General features: G+C 50.4%; 1 protein-coding gene and 1 long non-coding RNA gene across 4 annotated transcripts in view; one reads left to right on the top strand and one right to left on the bottom strand.

Annotated features, from left to right (window-relative positions):
• The window catches only part of LOC122373084 (venom dipeptidyl peptidase 4-like), a 65,664-nt gene that overhangs the window by 1,947 nt on the left and 47,034 nt on the right, over positions 1-16,683 (bottom strand). For all 3 annotated transcript variants that reach the window (XM_043350835.1, XM_043350837.1, XM_043350836.1), the window contains exons 3-15: positions 11,926-12,017; positions 6,975-7,049; positions 6,217-6,269; positions 5,783-5,991; positions 4,634-4,803; positions 4,020-4,129; positions 3,258-3,381; positions 2,682-2,911; positions 2,060-2,366; positions 1,579-1,691; positions 1,138-1,332; positions 633-793; positions 39-250 (exon numbers count right to left, since the gene is read on the bottom strand). In XM_043350835.1, the coding sequence (XP_043206770.1) occupies positions 39-250; positions 633-793; positions 1,138-1,332; positions 1,579-1,691; positions 2,060-2,366; positions 2,682-2,911; positions 3,258-3,381; positions 4,020-4,129; positions 4,634-4,803; positions 5,783-5,991; positions 6,217-6,269; positions 6,975-7,049; positions 11,926-12,017 (2,051 nt within the window). The remainder of the gene's footprint in view (positions 1-38; positions 251-632; positions 794-1,137; positions 1,333-1,578; positions 1,692-2,059; positions 2,367-2,681; positions 2,912-3,257; positions 3,382-4,019; positions 4,130-4,633; positions 4,804-5,782; positions 5,992-6,216; positions 6,270-6,974; positions 7,050-11,925; positions 12,018-16,683) is intronic.
• Positions 14,924-16,627, top strand: LOC122373089. The gene is made up of 3 exons (XR_006254977.1): positions 14,924-15,396; positions 15,887-16,044; positions 16,566-16,627. It is a non-coding gene; the product is annotated as an uncharacterized LOC122373089 (long non-coding RNA).

The following is a 16,683-nucleotide window of genomic DNA, read 5'->3' as shown; positions in this document are numbered from 1 at the left end:
GCCAAAGCAGTCCCACCCTCTCCCTCCCCACCACGGACCTGCTGCCTGAACATGATGTCGGCCTGCTCCAGCGAGCGGGACAGCATCATCGACTGCTGGTAGTGCACGTTGTCGTCGGCCGTGCCGTGAATCAGCAGGTACTGCTTGTTGCGGAAGTTGTCCACCGTTCCAGACACGTCACCGGCCGCGTAGCCGCGAGCGTTGTCGTCCGCCGTCGGCAGGCCCATGTAGCGCTCGGTGTAGATGGTATCTGAAGGGAAAACAGAGGGCGGAGCAGGTCAGGGGTTGTTCTACGGAGAGACAAAGATGCGAGTTTACCCCGAGATGGAAACAAACGATCGGCTGACTGGGAAGAACGGGTACGACATGATCGACGGAATGCCTATGGCACTAACGTTTTTATATGCCACTAACGTTTAACATTGTCTCAACTCTCAACAGCCCTGATTTCCGTACAATATGCACTAAACCATCACCAAATGCTCCACCTAATGTCCTCTCCATCGCACAACAGCCCTCTTTACTCCTCTCCGTTTCCTCTAACCCACCGTGGATCCCTCCCTATCCCTCCTCATCCCTCCTAGTCCTCTCCCTCCAACCCACCGTAGTAGCATGATCTCTCTCCAACCCACCGTAGTAGATCCAGTTGGTGACGGGCGCCACCGAGATGCCGCACTTGAACACCTGCTGGGTATCTGTGGCCATCACTCTGGCCGTCACGTAGCCGCCGTACGACCAGCCCCAGATGGCAGTCCGGTTGGCGTCGATAAAGTCGTACAGCGCCGTCAGCTTCCTGTGGAAAGGCAGGGTGGTGAAGAGGTGAGGGAGGCGAGAAAATAGGGACGACTGGGACGAGTGTAATTTCACTGACGCATTTGACTGCGTGGCGTATTTAAGAATAAGGCATCAAGGTTAACAATGAAACGTATTTAAGCAAATAAAGCCATATAGACGAATTGTACCAGCGAGGAATGTTGTCCTTCAATCCCATCATTGAAAACAAAACAAAATAAACGAATTTAAAGCGACCTAACAATGACTCAAAATCATTATCCCCTCCCCGGCTTATTGACATTACTCACAAACACGCACAAACAGACGTGAATGCATAAATGAAGCCACACAACGCTAACTCACTTGGCCACAGCGATCTGATCCTCCACCTCGACCATGCCCATTTTGTAGTAGATGGAATGCAGCAGTCGGTCACCCCGGTAGCCCGAGCCGCGCCCGTCAATGGTGACGTAGATGATGTCCCGTTCGGTGACCAGGTGGTCGTCCCAGGCCACGCCCCAGCCGTCACCAATCACCTGACTGTTGGGGCCGCCGTACCTGTTTGGGGAGGGGGAGAGGGGTGTGAGGAGGGCGGGCACATACGAATAAAATCATACTTTGTTCGGCTATGCGACTTGTCAGAGGGCAGCTGGGAGAACAAAACACCGAGAACCTATACCAAATCAATATCAGCTTTACGAATCCTAAAGGTGTATTTTCGTGCAACGAACGTCAGGTATATGGAATCTACCAGTGTTGAGACGTGTTCTGCGGCTGGGTACCTGCATTGTGGGCTTTACTCACGTGTAGACGAGCATGGGGTACTTTCTGCTGGAGTCCTCCTTGAGTCCGGGCGGCAGCTTCATCCTGACGCGGGCCTTGAAGCCGTCCGCCACATCCAGCATCAGCCTCATCTCCTGCAAAGAACGGGATGATGGTGGCGGTGGTCAGGGTGTTGAATATGCTGGCGCTGCTCAAACGCTGCCCATCCCAGCGATTGTTATTTGTTTTCGAGCACTCCCAGGTGTAACTAGTGCGGCTTGGCACTCGCACCTATCAGTCGCATATCGCGAGGAAGCAACAAGCAGCCGCACAGCCACTGAGCGTCATGTATTAAGCCTTTGCTATCTATGAATTACTTAGGAATTATTTCATAGATGTACCTCAGTCAATGCGTAGAATCATCATCATCCGCCAGTCGTTCTTTCCACCCAGCCCCCCCCCCTCCCCCACCGTCCATTCATTCCCCCGTCCCTCCTTTCCACAGCCCATCTTTATCACTGACCTGCGGCAGCACCTTCCCAGCCAGGTCCCTGCTGAGCGCCTTGTTATCAGCGATCAGCATCAGCTCCTGGTGATTCTCCGTGTGTCGGAGGCTGACCCGCGGCACAGTGCTCGGTCCCTGGCACGTCCAAACGTAGTGCGATCCTCCCGTACTAAAGTCGAAGGAGTTTTTGGCGCACGGCTGACCGCCCGGTGCCGTGGCATTGCACGTGATGCAGGTGATGATTCCGGAGGTGGCGGCCTTGATATCGGTGACGGTGTACAGGTGGCGCTGAGACGCCTCCTCCTCCGGGGCGGCCTTGAAGTAGCTGGAGAGGAAGGCGGCACGATTAGACACTGGTTGACGAGTACGAGGAGTTACGCATGTTTTATCCATTCAATTCGGTTCGACTTAAACCGAAAAATGAGATCCATGACTTGTAGTTCCGCATAACCCTACATCTCCTTTTCGTCCGTCTTATCCCTCCCCTTACCCATCCCAGTCTATTCCTCCTTCCTTCATTCTTTAGTTCCCTTCCTCCTTCCTCTCTCCTTCCCCTCCCCACCCCTCTCCCTCCCTCGCTCCCATTCCCTCACATGAGGTCTTCCCATTCCCATCCATACTTCCCAATCCTTTCCCTCACATGAGGTTATTATCCTGATCCCAGTGCAGGATCTCGGTCACGGTCATCCGTCCCGAGGTGATGGGGACCCGCGCTAGGCCGTTACGCCACACCGTGTGGATGTGTTTGTAGTGACCGGCGCTGCCCTCCAGCTTGGGCAGCAGGGTGATGAACGAGGAACCGTCCTTGCTCCAGATGGGAACCTCTTCGATGTCGCACCACGCGTTGTCCGGGCTCGGCTGGTCTAGAATCTGAGAGAAGTGCAGGGCGGGAGATGAGGCACGGAGATGAGATATAGAAACGGTGTGAACGAAGCTACATACAAGTCAAGCTACAAGCTACAAGTAAACGGAGCTACAAGCTTCTCTTGGAACTATTGGCTGGAAAACATTTTTTACATGTGCGAATCGCACTGTCCTGCTCCGCTTATTGCAATGACATATTTTTCGTTCCCAACAGATCAGCATTAGCATTCTCGATCAACTGCGAACTAACAGTCATAAATAGTTGAAGTTTTTGTACGGCATAGAATAACTAAGAGCTACATCCCAGCAACATCTACTGACGCTTCTGACGTCACATCAGCGCCCCACCCACCGTGCTCATCTGTGACGTAGCGGCCGTGAACAGCGTCATGATGGTATGGTTCTGATGTCGGTTCATCCACGTCAGTGCCAGTGACGCGTTGTCAGCCCACGCGGCCCGCGTCAGGTAGTGCTCTCTGGAGGGCGAGGACAGTCGTGAATCGCTCCACCACTCAGCCAGTACGTGGCACGTGCTGTCTGCATTGACCAACGACACACACGACACAGCACGATACGACACGCGGTACGTGTCTCAGTACGTGGCAAAGAGTACGTGGCGGTACGTGTCACGGAGTACGTGGCGGCACGAGCCCGCATTATTCGCCCGTGAATAGCCTCACTGTTCGATATCCGGTTCGGCTAGCCGGGTAGGCCGGGCAGAAGGAGGTAATATCTCCGCAGGGATAATACGGTCCGTGCGTGATGTGGTTAGGCCGCAGCGGGCTGCTGCCGCGGTCGAGGGGTGTTGGCGGTACGGGGTGCCGGTATGTAGGAGTGATATGTAGAAATGGATCGATGGATGACTCATGCTTCCAATAGACAGGGCGGGACGGGATAAAAAGACAAAAAATGTGTACGATGAAAATGACTCACATGAAAACCTAATGACCGTTTCGCATTTCCACTGATACTTGACATCACGAAATACAATCCGCAACGTAGCAATACTATAGCTACTACGAAACTTCAATGGAGCAAACATACCTACTGCCTTATACAAAACACTCATGACACATACAGGTCGATTCTCCGTCACAACCCAAGTAAGTCTTACTTAGCGCTGAATTCTGCTGGCGGAGGCACCAGCTTGACCGCCGGTTTCTTGGCTATGGCTCTGTCCAGATCCACGATATACACAGCTACAGTGGGGTTATCACGACCAGGCTGGAAACGAAAACATAACGAGATAGGGTCATCGATTGATTTCCAATTAACGAGGAACACACCGCGGCAGCCATGGGAGTGAATCGTGTGAGATAAAGGGACATCAAATCACCGAGTGTCAAATCACCGAACGGTCAGATGAATATCGTACCTGCAGAGCGGTAAAACTTCTATAGCGATAAGGCACTTAATAGTTCTTAATACGGGATTGATTCTTCAATCCCCACAGAGAGATAACGATATGGTACTGGTACTGGTACTAGTGATAGTGACCGGTTACTCACTTTGGGGTATCTCAGCGGAATAGTGATGGAGTACTGGTACTCACCTTGGGGTATCTCAGCGGAACAGTGATGGGGTACTGGTACTCACCTTAGGGTACCGCAGCGGAATAGTGATGGGGTACTGGTACTCACCTAGGGGTACCGCAGCGGAATAGTGATGGGGTACGGTTACTCACCTTGGGGTATCTCAGCGGAATAGTGATGGAGTACTGGTACTCACCTTGGGGTATCTCAGCGGAATAGTGATGGGGTACTGGTACTCGAGTTTGCCGGCCTCTCCGTACAGCTGCAGCGGCATGATGTCCACATTGGTGTCGTTGAAGGAGGCGTAGGCCATCATCTTGCCGTCCTCGCTGAACCAGATCGTGTTGTCCTCGCCAATCACCTCCTCTGGAAGCACACCAGACCACGGTCAGAATAACATCAAAAGCAGTAGGTAGTACCATAGCATAAACACTCATCAGTTGGGTGAGCGTCCTGCACAGTTCCGCGGTTGATAAGTTAGCTGCGAATGGCCGGGGTGTAACGGCCGCGCCTCAGGTGATATTTCCTCGAAGGTCAGTTGCGGCTCGGCGGCACGCAAAAGTATGTTACCGTGCTGAGAACCTACCCACCGCAAATTAGCCAGTGAACGGATCCAAGCTTCTAAAATGGCGTGAAAGCGCGCTGTCACGCACCGACTGCTACTTATTCATCGGCGCTGATTCTAGCGCGGTGGCTAGGCCGGCATAATGGACGCTTATGCTGCGTGGTGCGCTCAGGGCACGTCCCAGGAAGGGGTACCGTTTTTCTGGTGCCGGTGCCGAGAAGAGAAGCGTAGGCTTCGGCGGCAGTTAGGGAAACAGAATCAACTCATAGCGGCGACGCGGCTATGGAAGGTTAGGACCCTGCCCGGGCGCCACTGAACGTGACCGGAGCAAAGGGAGAGGGGGGTCGGAGACAGATAAATCACCCCGCCGACAGACGCGGAGCAGACCCTGACTAGGGGTGGTGCGAAGGGGAGTGTAGGAACGGGCGCGCCGCTGGCAGGAGAGCCGAGAGGCGCGAACGGCAGTCGTCGACTGCGACGGACGGCGAGTGGAGCAGAGAGTGGGCGAGAAGTTTCAATATCAATATCAGCCAACTGAGGCGAACGCTTGGTGATAGTGGCGCGGGCAACGGGGGCCTAATAAGCGTTTCCCTTATTTTCCAGCTATGTAGCATTGAAAAAAGAGACAAAAAACGACTCGGCAAAGACTGCTGGACATGGTAGATCTATGCACGCGGAATTATAAACTTTACGCAAGGTCTTTGTCCCTTCAATCACCGAGCATGACGGGACCTGAGAATGCACCCTCAGCACCCAACCGCGACCCCTCTGGCCACCGACCTTCGTACACCCAGTCGGGAATGCCGTTGTAGACGACGTTGTTGATGCCGGTGCTGGTGACCTTCACCACCTCAGGACTGGTGATGAGTGGCCGGATGTAGATGTTGTTCTCGAAGACGAAGACGATGCTGTCCCGTCCAGGCACCCAGGTGGCATACTGAAGCCGCCGCCGGGGCGCGTCTGGCCCCAGAGTGAGGGGTATGACACGGCTGGGGGGGGGGGGGAGAAACTCAGGTCAGATTGGCAGCATTGTGAGTCGTACAGCGAGCGGGGGCGGAATCAAAAGAATACTGCATTTAACAGAAAATAGCTTGCTGCTGAGTGTTGATTCAATTAAGTTTGTTAGACGGTTATGCTCATGCAACTTGCATCCGTAACTTTATCTGCTACATTGAAATATGTAGGTACGTTCTACGGTAGCATTGCGTACTTACTTATTTTTAACATCGTAGATATCATATAACGATAGCCGGGTGTACCGATAAATCTGGAAAACGAAACAAACGCGAGTCAGGCAAAACAACCTCACCACTGACAGGTGGCTGGCGGCTGCCCTACCAGCAGCCCCTATTGCCAGCTTCTCTGCAAGATAACATCAACACTGGCACTTACTGCACAGTGCACACCGTATTCACGAATCACTTGCTCAACCCCTGAGGGCTGCTGACGTGCAACCAGTGTGACCTATCACTCACTCGTGTTTTCTGCTCCCTCCTATAGCCATGATCTGATAACGCTAATACCATTTCCACAGCCTAGTCGGAAGTCAGGAGTCCACAGGCACAGTGAACGTCTATTCACGTGAATGTCGGTTGGCACAGCATACGAAAACAACCTTAATTGATTCCCGAGGGTCGACCAGCCATCAAACAACTGTTTTGTTCGTCAGATTGGGCGTGGCTGTAACCGCCAACCGGCACCGTTAGATTAATGTCAGCTAAGCGTGACTGCATTGAACCCGTTCCATAGCCTTGTCACAGCCGGATGTGCACTCACGTAATTGGTTGGGTTATCTAGATAGACAGTCGGTGGTACTTGCAATGTCACCCAACTGCTCAGCTAGCTGATAGTCGGCTGTCAGGGGCTGAGAGAACACACACACATAGCTCACCTGTTTGGCAACAGCACGTACCTAGGTACTGACGACTGTCAGAGCTATCAGCGGGTAAGAGAACACACACACGTGGCTCACCTGTTTGGCACTATGAGGACACAGCACGTACTGACGGCTGTCGGACAATGATCGTCGGTGGGAAGCCAGCTTACTCTGAAACATAAACAGAACGGCATTATAAGGGTGGTCTACAGTCCACACCATAGGTAGGTACTATGAGGCAGTACGGCATGGGTAGCGATCAATGAAATGTGGGGCAATCGCTGACCTATTGGAGCATGGTCTGTCAGTTGAACTAAAACTGGCTAATTTTTGGCCTTGGGGTTGCATAAATTCATCAGCAAACGCACCTACAACCTAAGTAACAAAAATACCTAAATTTTGAAGGGAACTTCCTCGGTCCTCCAGCGCCCCATGCCACTTCCCCCATAGACCATGCTCCACCTCTTGACCCCAACGGCCGCAATCGGCATCGCGACATCAAGGTAATGGGGCTCAGCCTGTACCATCTAGGACCTACGGCCTCGAGGCAATTGCGCAATCAACCAAACACCCTTGACTAATGATAATAAACAAAGCTTCCGGACTAATCACAATAAACAGCGCTTCCTCATATGGATCCATTAGCAGCACTGGGCTGTGGGGAATAAAGCGACAAGGAAAATAGCAGTTGCTGCTGCCGTGAACATAGCGTAAACATGACACCATTAGCAAAAACAACTCACGATGATAGCACGTCACCGGTTAATGGTTATATAAAACCAGTAAAACGCCTTTTGGGCGAAGAACGAGCGAGCGAGATAGTGAGCCCTGCACGTGCGGAAGGGCGTGAGGGTACTTCCAACGGGCTTGTGCAAAGCACCCTTCTAACCGGTCGCTAGCGGTGTGCCAAATTTGAACGCAATCGGTCCAGCCGTTCTTGAGATCTGGAAGTGGCATTCTGCACGTGCGCACGTGCAAACGGGGTCCAAACTGACTTTTGCACGGCACCCTTCTAACCGGTCCCCAACCGTGTACCAAATTTGAGCGCAATCGGCCCAGCCGTTCTCGAGATCTGGGAGCGCCCCCCGCACGTGCGCACGTGCAGTAGCACCCTAACCGCAACACATGGGAATGCATTGCCTGGTGGGTGCCTACCTGTATGTGAAGTTTCAGCGAAATCGCCCCAGTACTTACAGAGTTATTGAAATGGGAACAAATTTGGCACCTCTTCTTTTTGCATTTTGCACGTGCAGTGGAGGTCACTCACATAGATTAAGAGTATACGACCTTTGGTAGAAAGGATGCAGCTACCCTACAAAAATTACCGCAAGACAATCGCCCAAGCGGCTGCTGAGATATGAGCCTCTCAAAATCACTACTTTTGCAAAACAGCTTGAACACCTTTGACTTTTCACGTGGCACGTGCCACGACGGTCACTGAGATGTATCAAAAGTAGTCAATTACGGGGAAGAAGGGATGGGGCTACCCAGCAAAAAAGACCCCATGCCAATCGGTCCAGCGGTTGCTGAGATATAAGCCTCTCAAAAGCGTTACAGGCCGGGCCGGGCCGGGCCGCTCATACTGAGATTTTTCCGTTATATTATACCAGTAAAACGCCTTTTGGGCGAAGAACGAGCGAGCGAGATAGTGAGCCCTGCACGTGCGGAAGGACGAGAGGGTGCTTCCAACGGGCTTGCGCAAAGCACCCTTCTAACTGGTCGCTAGCGGTGTGCCAAATTTGAACGCAATCGGCCCAGCCGTTCCCGAGATCTGGAAGCGGCATTCTGCACGTGCGCACGTGCAAACGGGGTCCAAAATGACTTTTGCACGGCACCCTACTAACTGGTCCCCAACCGTGTACCAAATTTGAGCGCAATCGGCCCAGCCGTTCTCGAGATCTGGAAACGCCCCCTGCACGTGCGCACGTGCAGTAGCACACTAACCGCAACACATGGGAATGCATTGCCTGGTGGGTGCCTACCTGTATGCCAAGTTTCAGCGAAATCGCCCCAGTAATTACCAAGTTACTGAAATGGGAACAAATTTGGCACCTCTTATTGTTGTATTTTGCACGTGCACTGGGGGTGACCCACATACATCGAGAGTATCCTATTTTTGGTAGAAGGGATGCTGCTACCCTACAAAAATTACCGCAAGTCAATCGCCCAAGCGGCTGCTGAGATATGAGCCTCTCAAAATCACTACTTTTGCAAAACAGCTTGAACACCCTTGACTTTTCACGTGGCACGTGCCACGACGGTCACTGAGATGTATCAACAGTAGTCAATTACGGGGTAGAAGGGATGGGGTTACCCAACAAAAAAGACCGCAGGCCAATCGGTCCAGCGGTTGCTGAGATATAAGCCTCTCAAAAGCGTTACAGGCCGGGCCGGGCCGGGCCGGGCCGGGCCGGGCCGCTCATACTGAGATTTTTCCGTTATATTGAAAAGACTCACTTCGCTCGCTGCGCTCGCTCGCTCGTAATTATATAGCCCGTTGAAAAGACTCACTTCGCTCGCTGCGCTCGCTCGCTCGTAATAAAGGTAATGGTCAAGTGAAAACGAGGACGGATACGATTTTTAACTTAGGAGTAAATACTGCTGTTGGTGGGTTGATTCGTATCGGCGAAAAAGCGTAAAATTAAAGCAATACGCAATGAATGGACATAGGCGTTCGCAGGATAGGTATATTAAATTAGGGGCGTTCGTATCCTGCTGTTGGTCGGTTAGTTCGTATCGGCGAAAAAAGCGTGAAATTAAAGCAATACGCAATGAATTGACATAGGCGTTCGCAGGGTATATTAAATTAGGGGCGTTCGTACCTATATTGTGATATTTGTTCACCGCACAGCTTCTGAGAGGAAGCATTAAACGTCCGAATGCGATGCCTGGTCTGGATGCAATACCTACGTAACATACCTATACCTCGAGACGTATTTGGTTTTGGATTTTGAGAGTATACCTAATGCACGTCTTATGGCGTCCGTTCGATAAGCATAAACGTAATATTTCGCCCCGAGATCGGATCCCCGCTGGCCGCTGGCCGCTGGATTTAAAACAGCCAAGCGATCATGGTTAGGTAAGAAAACCATGCAAAAATAAAACTCAAGATAATTTAACTGCTTGATCAGCCAGCCTTAGCTTGATAAGCATAATTTCCAGAGAATGTGAAGCATAGATACATTGCAAGCAGCGGCTCCGTCTCTCGCGTATCCTTGAGCTCGAGCATCGATGCAATCCCATGCCGGACAACGGACGCTGCATGACCTGGCCCGCTGAGCCTGAGCAGCCGGGTCGCGACTTTCACGGCACCATCGCGCCTGGTTAGTGATGCCGGCGGCCAGCGAAAGGCGTCCACTGGCGACTGAACCCGCTCCCTTCCCGGGGGAGCCGGTTACGATGGGCCAGTGCCGGTCCCGTCGGATCCTCTCAAGTCTCAGTTCCTTTCCTCCCGTGTACCGGCCGTAATCAGCCGGCCCCGGGCGGTGTCGCAACCGGCAGCTCTAAGCCGTCCCATGGTAGACGGGACCAAGACGGGACCTCATGAATGCGGTAGCCGGTCGTCAAAAGACCGAGCCGTATTCAAGACCGTCCGACCGCCTACTGAAAAATGAACCGAGCGGCGAGAGATGGAATTAAAGCGCCCGTCCTCTTGAAAGATTGACCAGGACTTTCACTGAGGGAGCAGCATCGCCAGTCGCCACCCATAAAAGTTCCATATCGCATGAGCGACGCCTCTCGCGGCATTGACGATTCGTCCTTTGGGGACGGGTGTTTCACTTTCGAGTTTGGAATGCTGTGAAAGCTCCCGAAAACGGCAGTTTTTCATCGCCCAACAATACCGTGGACTGTGGAGGGCGTCCAGCGGCGCAGGAATGTCGCCCCACCCCGCGGTGGGCGACCGATATGACCTCAGCTCATAATGAGGGGCTCCTGGTCGTACATGATGCGAAAAACGCACGGCGCCACAACAGTCACCTTCTGGGGAGGTCGAGTGCGCTCTGCCAAACGTTAATTTTTAATTTTGTCTCAGAAGACACCTGAGGTTAGATGATTGGTTTTGTCACATAAAAAAAATTACGCTGACGTTTTGCCGTTGGGGTCGTATCCTCATGTCGCGTCGAATCTTCTGCAAGGAGTGGCTGCAGATGAACCTTTCTACTGTTTCAATCTTCACCTGATAAGTTGTTCGGGTTGTTGGGCTGCGAAACTCCTGCTCAACACCACTTCCACACGCGACAGCAGCGTCGTGCAACATTTTCGCATAATGGACGATCACGCTCGCCAATCAAGCCACGATACTTTTTTGTTTCATGCGATGACCTTTCACCCCGGATGACCTAATGATGAGAGGAAGAGACGCATATAAAGGAGTTCCTTGTCTGTGAGACCCTGCAAAGGTCATGACCTTTACACTGCTTCCGCGACGGACGTCGTCGTTATCATGCGTATCAGCGGGGTCACCCGGGCTGCAGACTGCTTTCCTTCGCAGCATCCCGCTCATTTTATCTCGCTGACGTCGACGGTGAAGCAGCAAACAAGAATAAGCAGCACAATAAAAAGATCAAAAGTGCGATCTGTGACCTAGGGTCAGACCAATTAAGGACCTCTTCATCATGATTCAACGAGTGGAATATCAAATATGATAATAAGCGCTACGATTTAAAGTTGGCATATTGGTCAAATTACATATATCTTTTTCATGTGACTCATCGGGATAATTAGTGGCACAAACAGCTAGATCAAAAGGTGCAAAAGCCTCGAGGAGAACCCATGGCCATTCGGTAACCGTAAAGAACCGTTTGATCTGAAGTGATGTAAAAGGAGCACACGAGACCGAAAGTTCCACATTTTGTTAAACTTGTTTATTGTAGAGAAAGGGTTCCCGAAAAAAGTTCACTTTGGATGGCTTTTGGACTAATGAAGGCTTAATCGTTAACCCGAGTTCAATTATGCTCGTTTACTCAATGTTGCAGCTGTTTAACTAAACATCGCAATGTTCAAGAGTCTTATTACTTGCGTCAGTTGCCACAGTTTTAGAACTCACCCATTGCGCGCGTGGTATCAATATTGTCCGGACTTTGGTCTTGACATTAAATATGAACAGACCTTCGTCTGAATCATCAATGTTCTCGTCATCTGCAACAAAAGATGGAAAAAGTAAAACATCACTGACAGTCGAAACTGAAAACATAACGCGGCATCCACAAAACGAGACGGTGTCACGCTTACAATAAGACACTGCCACCCGCTCACACGGTAAACCCAACCGATCACACTGCAGCACTCTCCCTAACAATTTACAATCGACAGCATTAGTCAGCAGCTTGCTAAGTACGCTGGAGCTGCTTCTCAGAACTCTCAGTATTCTCAGATCGTACCGTGATCATTCATAACATTCACACGCTCTGCAGGCTGGCGAATTTCACAAAATTCCACCGTTTCCATTAACCGCCTTTCTGGCTATCCGATCGGGAAACCGCCCCGGCGACATGCATGACACAGCAGCCGTGGAAATACCATGCTCGATCACTGCAATATTTTCCAGCTTTTCCTCTAATGCTGCTTGTGTATTGTGTGTAGGTACTGCGGGCAGCGCAGTGTGCGCTGCGCTCGTAATGACACGGCACGTCAATACTGCAATACAATAATACGACAACACGGCAATATTCTCCGTAGAATCAGCGGCAATAGATACAGGCAGATAGGAGCAGATCGACTCCAGTATCGGACCCACACGGCCCCGCGACCCATCATTAGACCATCATCCAACGTGTCATTAGCGAAGATAAAGTGGGCGATGGACATCTGGGCGAGGCCGAGCCCGGAATGAGTCTCGTAGGCGCCATAGGATCTCCCAGCTGTGACAGAGAAATCGATTATTTTATAGATGGGCTCGAGTGTGATGACCGCAGATTGTTCCGGTTTGTCGCTTAGATGAACCGCAGCATAGAACAGTGATGTGGCTTGTAGTGGTTTGTGGTGTGGTTTTAATTGTGATATGTTGGAGTGCGAAGTGACCCGTTTTTTAATAAATCGGAGGAAATGTGCCTTCGTTATAACGAAGATCTTTTGGTGCGTTCATCTTTCTACTAGATTTACTGAACGGTTGTTTTCCTGTTCAGGTAATTTGAGTTTGGCGTGTTTTTAAACGCATTAGTCTTTTAACTTTTTGTATTACTGAGTCAATCTTTGGCACAGTTGCCATGGTGCAACTATACAACGCGATTATCCTACCACAAAAACACTTCCTTCTTTGAGTTTGAGGTACAGCACATACAGGTTTCTTGACCTCAGCCACAAATAAGTACCTAAGGGGTCGTTTTCTGGTGAGCACTGAACACTTAATTCGTGAGATACAATGTAAAAAAATTGTCAGGCAGCTGTCAGAGCTGCTTATTTACAACTTGGAACAGAGTTATTGTCACGATACCCGAGGTCTTAGTGTGCGCGTACACATCGCTCAGCCGATCAGAATGCAAAGCCTGGTCGTCCGACACAGCACCGACACACAACTGTCCCCATGTGAACAAGTTGCGACATCGCCCGGTGGGCCGCTGGGTGTGAAAATCACACAGCTGGCAAGTGTGCGTCTGTGCTTACGAATGTCCAAACACCAATCGATTCAAATTAACGCCATCACCGTGAGTAAAATGTGTTCGATATCCCGAGAAACACGGAAGACACATGAAACGAAACACGCAACAGGAGACTGAGTGGGTGGGATGGTACGTTTCATGAGCTGACATCCGTTTCGGCCGTGTGAAATAAATTGAAGAGTCGACGAGCGATGGTGAAGCTGAGTGAAACTAGCCACACCCGTTCCAAGCGTTTGACCTGCATTGCTAAGCTGACGTGGCTCGCACTGTTGACCCGTCGTGACCTGCACTGTTGACCTGTCGTGGCCTGTACTCAGTGCACTGTTGACCCGTACTCACTACACTGTTGACCTATCGTGAGCAGTCGGCTCACTTGCACCGTGGGGCGCCGGAACGGGACGCGGGGAGAGAGTAGGAGACACGTCGGAGGAGAGAGCGGACTGAATGGGAGAGAGGGAGGGGCGTGTGCGGATTGGAGGAAGACAAAGGTCTCCTGCTGGGTCTGGTATGTGTGCCGTCACGCCATCCTTGTGACGTTCGGGTCAGGATCGGCGGGGGTGGGCAGAATCCCCTCCACGAACCGCCCGACATCATCTATGGTAGATCTCATATACCTACAATTAAAAATAAGTGGTTTTAATCTGCTTTTTATTGGGAACCTATAGGTTTGCATTTTGATGATGCACGAATTGTATCTCGTTAAGCATGCTTAGAAACAGAAACCCAGACATAAATCGCACGGCCAAATGAGATATTGACCCGACATAGCTCCAATTTTGTTATCCAATCTCTAAACAAAATGAGGCGTATCACCCAAGGATCATTCCCTCATCTGGGCAAATGAGGATTCCCCGGCACCATGAATTCGCCCGTCCAATCCCCTCCGTGCAAACGGGGTCGGTATCCCAGTAACACTGACGTCATAACTGGACTGATTGAGCCAATGATTGGTCGTCCCGGATGTGACGCCCCATGATCAGAATTGATGAGCTCCTTTGTACGTAACTGAAGTAGTCTGGTGCCCGGCGCCTGCACAAAGCGGTCACTGGGAGACGTGCGACGTCTGTCTCCTCGTTTGGCTATGAATATCTGAGCTGGAGCGATTTTGTTTACCTGCTAGCCCTCGATCGGGTGTAGGTAAGCGTTTCATTCAATATGAAAGCTCTTTGGATGCATTTATTGCAAACCTTAAGTTAAAGCATCAATCATGTAGCAAGCGCATTACGAGCATGTTACGAGGCAATATCATTAAAAAGGTGGACAAAAGAAAAGTCAAATAAAATATGACTGAAATAAAACTATGACATTTGACTTTACGACTAAAAATGCTTAAAGGTATTATCAGGGTTTTTTCCGAAATTTCGGAGTTACTCAGTGAAACGTGTAGATGAAGGTGGCTGAGGCCCCGATCCGAAGTCATTCGTCTCAAAATTGCCTAATTTCCAAATGGTGGGCCTCCAAAGTTGATCCGTCTGCCAGCCAGTACCTGGAGGAGGCAGTACCAAGTACTCGGATACATTTCCCTATAAGTCCATAGGCTTAACACTAGCTAGAGACTTCTAGAGATATTTTGTATGCCAGATAAGGCCGTCGCATACCAGATAAGGCCGCAATGGCCGTTCAACGTTACGTGGGGAAATTGGAGAAATCTAAAGACTTTTTTCTCTCTGACGTCTCCACTCCGCAACTGGCAAGCGTTGTTAGCATTGGCTCGTGTCGTCGTAAATAAGATTTGTTTGACGGATATTCCGTTAGTTGAGTGAGTTGTTGTAATTTCTGAGGCTGTATGAGTTGGACGGAATGGCGCCATCCCGCCAAGTGCGAAATCGGCGGTGTAGTGTGAAGGGTTGTGGAAAAACAAAGGCTGATTGTCATTTGTCCCGGTCTCAACTTCTTCCATGTTCCGAAAACCGTGTCAAGTAAGTCCAATTTGAAATGCTGGAGATTGCGGGGCAGGCACTAAGTGAAAAACAGTTGCATATTTTACGAAATTGTATTAATATATGTTTTTATGTCAAACATGCACAAATATAATGATCAAATGTTTGAAGTGTTTGAAGTGTTTGAACACACAAATGTTTGAAGTGTTACTCATACATCAAACAGTAAGGCGTACGAGTAAATTGTGTGGATGAAGTCTGAGTGGTCCGAGGAAAAAAAACAAGCGAACTTGACCTAAGTCCTAATATTACCTATTACCTAATAACCTACTAAACTACAGCCTCCCACGAACCTACAACCTACATGCTTCAGCTTACAACCTACAACCTACAACTCGGAGTTCATCTACACATATAACTAAAGTACTCAATGTACTATCTGTGGTTACTTGTTATCTGTTACTTGTACTGGAATGGCAAGCCTTGCAATTTTCCCAGACCTTTGATCACAAAGTCATGCTGTTTTTAGGAGACTTGGTTGGGTGGCTGTCCTAGAAGATGGCTTGGCGGACAAGCAGGTTGACGAAGCACTTGTGTGTAGCTGCCACTTCAACCCTCAAGATCTTTTGCTTGGAGAAAGGGCTAGAACGTCACCACATGCCGTACCGTCAATAGCAGTCGTGGAAGGTGGGTTTGGCATTTCCTTTGTAATTGAACTGGTTTTTAGCAAAACTTGTAAAAGTGGCACGAACATTGTTACATTGAACACTTGATGTGATGTAGAACCTGATAGCTGATGTTGAGTCTTCCAAATTGTATGAACAGCAGCTGGTGCATTGAGCCTGACAAGTGACGTTGGCACCCTAGTAGTCTCGTGTTTGAGTGTGGTCACCTAAAAAACTTGTGTGTAACCAACCATAAAGTTTTTAAATATAATTTTGGGATAATATTGATGTGGTGTGTTTTGGTCATATGGCTTGGATGGTGACTAACACTAATTAAGGAATGCTTCTTCACGACAATCTCCAGTCTCCTGAAGCACCATCATCTATATTTTCTTCCCAGGGATTCATCCCTGAATCACAATCATTACCTAGGCCAGATAACTTTGCTGGGCCACATGGTCAAAACAGTTGCAGCTACAGGGTAGGTATACCAGCTGTACATGTATTTGACAGACTAAACATTCTTTCTGTACATCTGGACAGGTAAACTTGATAGGCGGCCGGCGCGCGCCCATCGGCACCGGCGGCCGGCGCGCGACCATCCCATCGGCACCGGCGGCGGGCGCGCGCCCATCGGCACCGGCGGCCGGTGCGCGCCCAT

The sequence above is a fragment of the Amphibalanus amphitrite genome, unplaced genomic scaffold, assembly GCF_019059575.1.
Source record: "Amphibalanus amphitrite isolate SeventyFive unplaced genomic scaffold, NRLGWU_Aamphi_draft 001441F_arrow, whole genome shotgun sequence".
In the NCBI taxonomy this organism is placed as follows: domain Eukaryota; kingdom Metazoa; phylum Arthropoda; class Thecostraca; order Balanomorpha; family Balanidae; genus Amphibalanus; species Amphibalanus amphitrite.
Note: the sequence above shows the minus strand (reverse complement) of the source record. Positions and strands in the feature narration are given on the sequence as shown.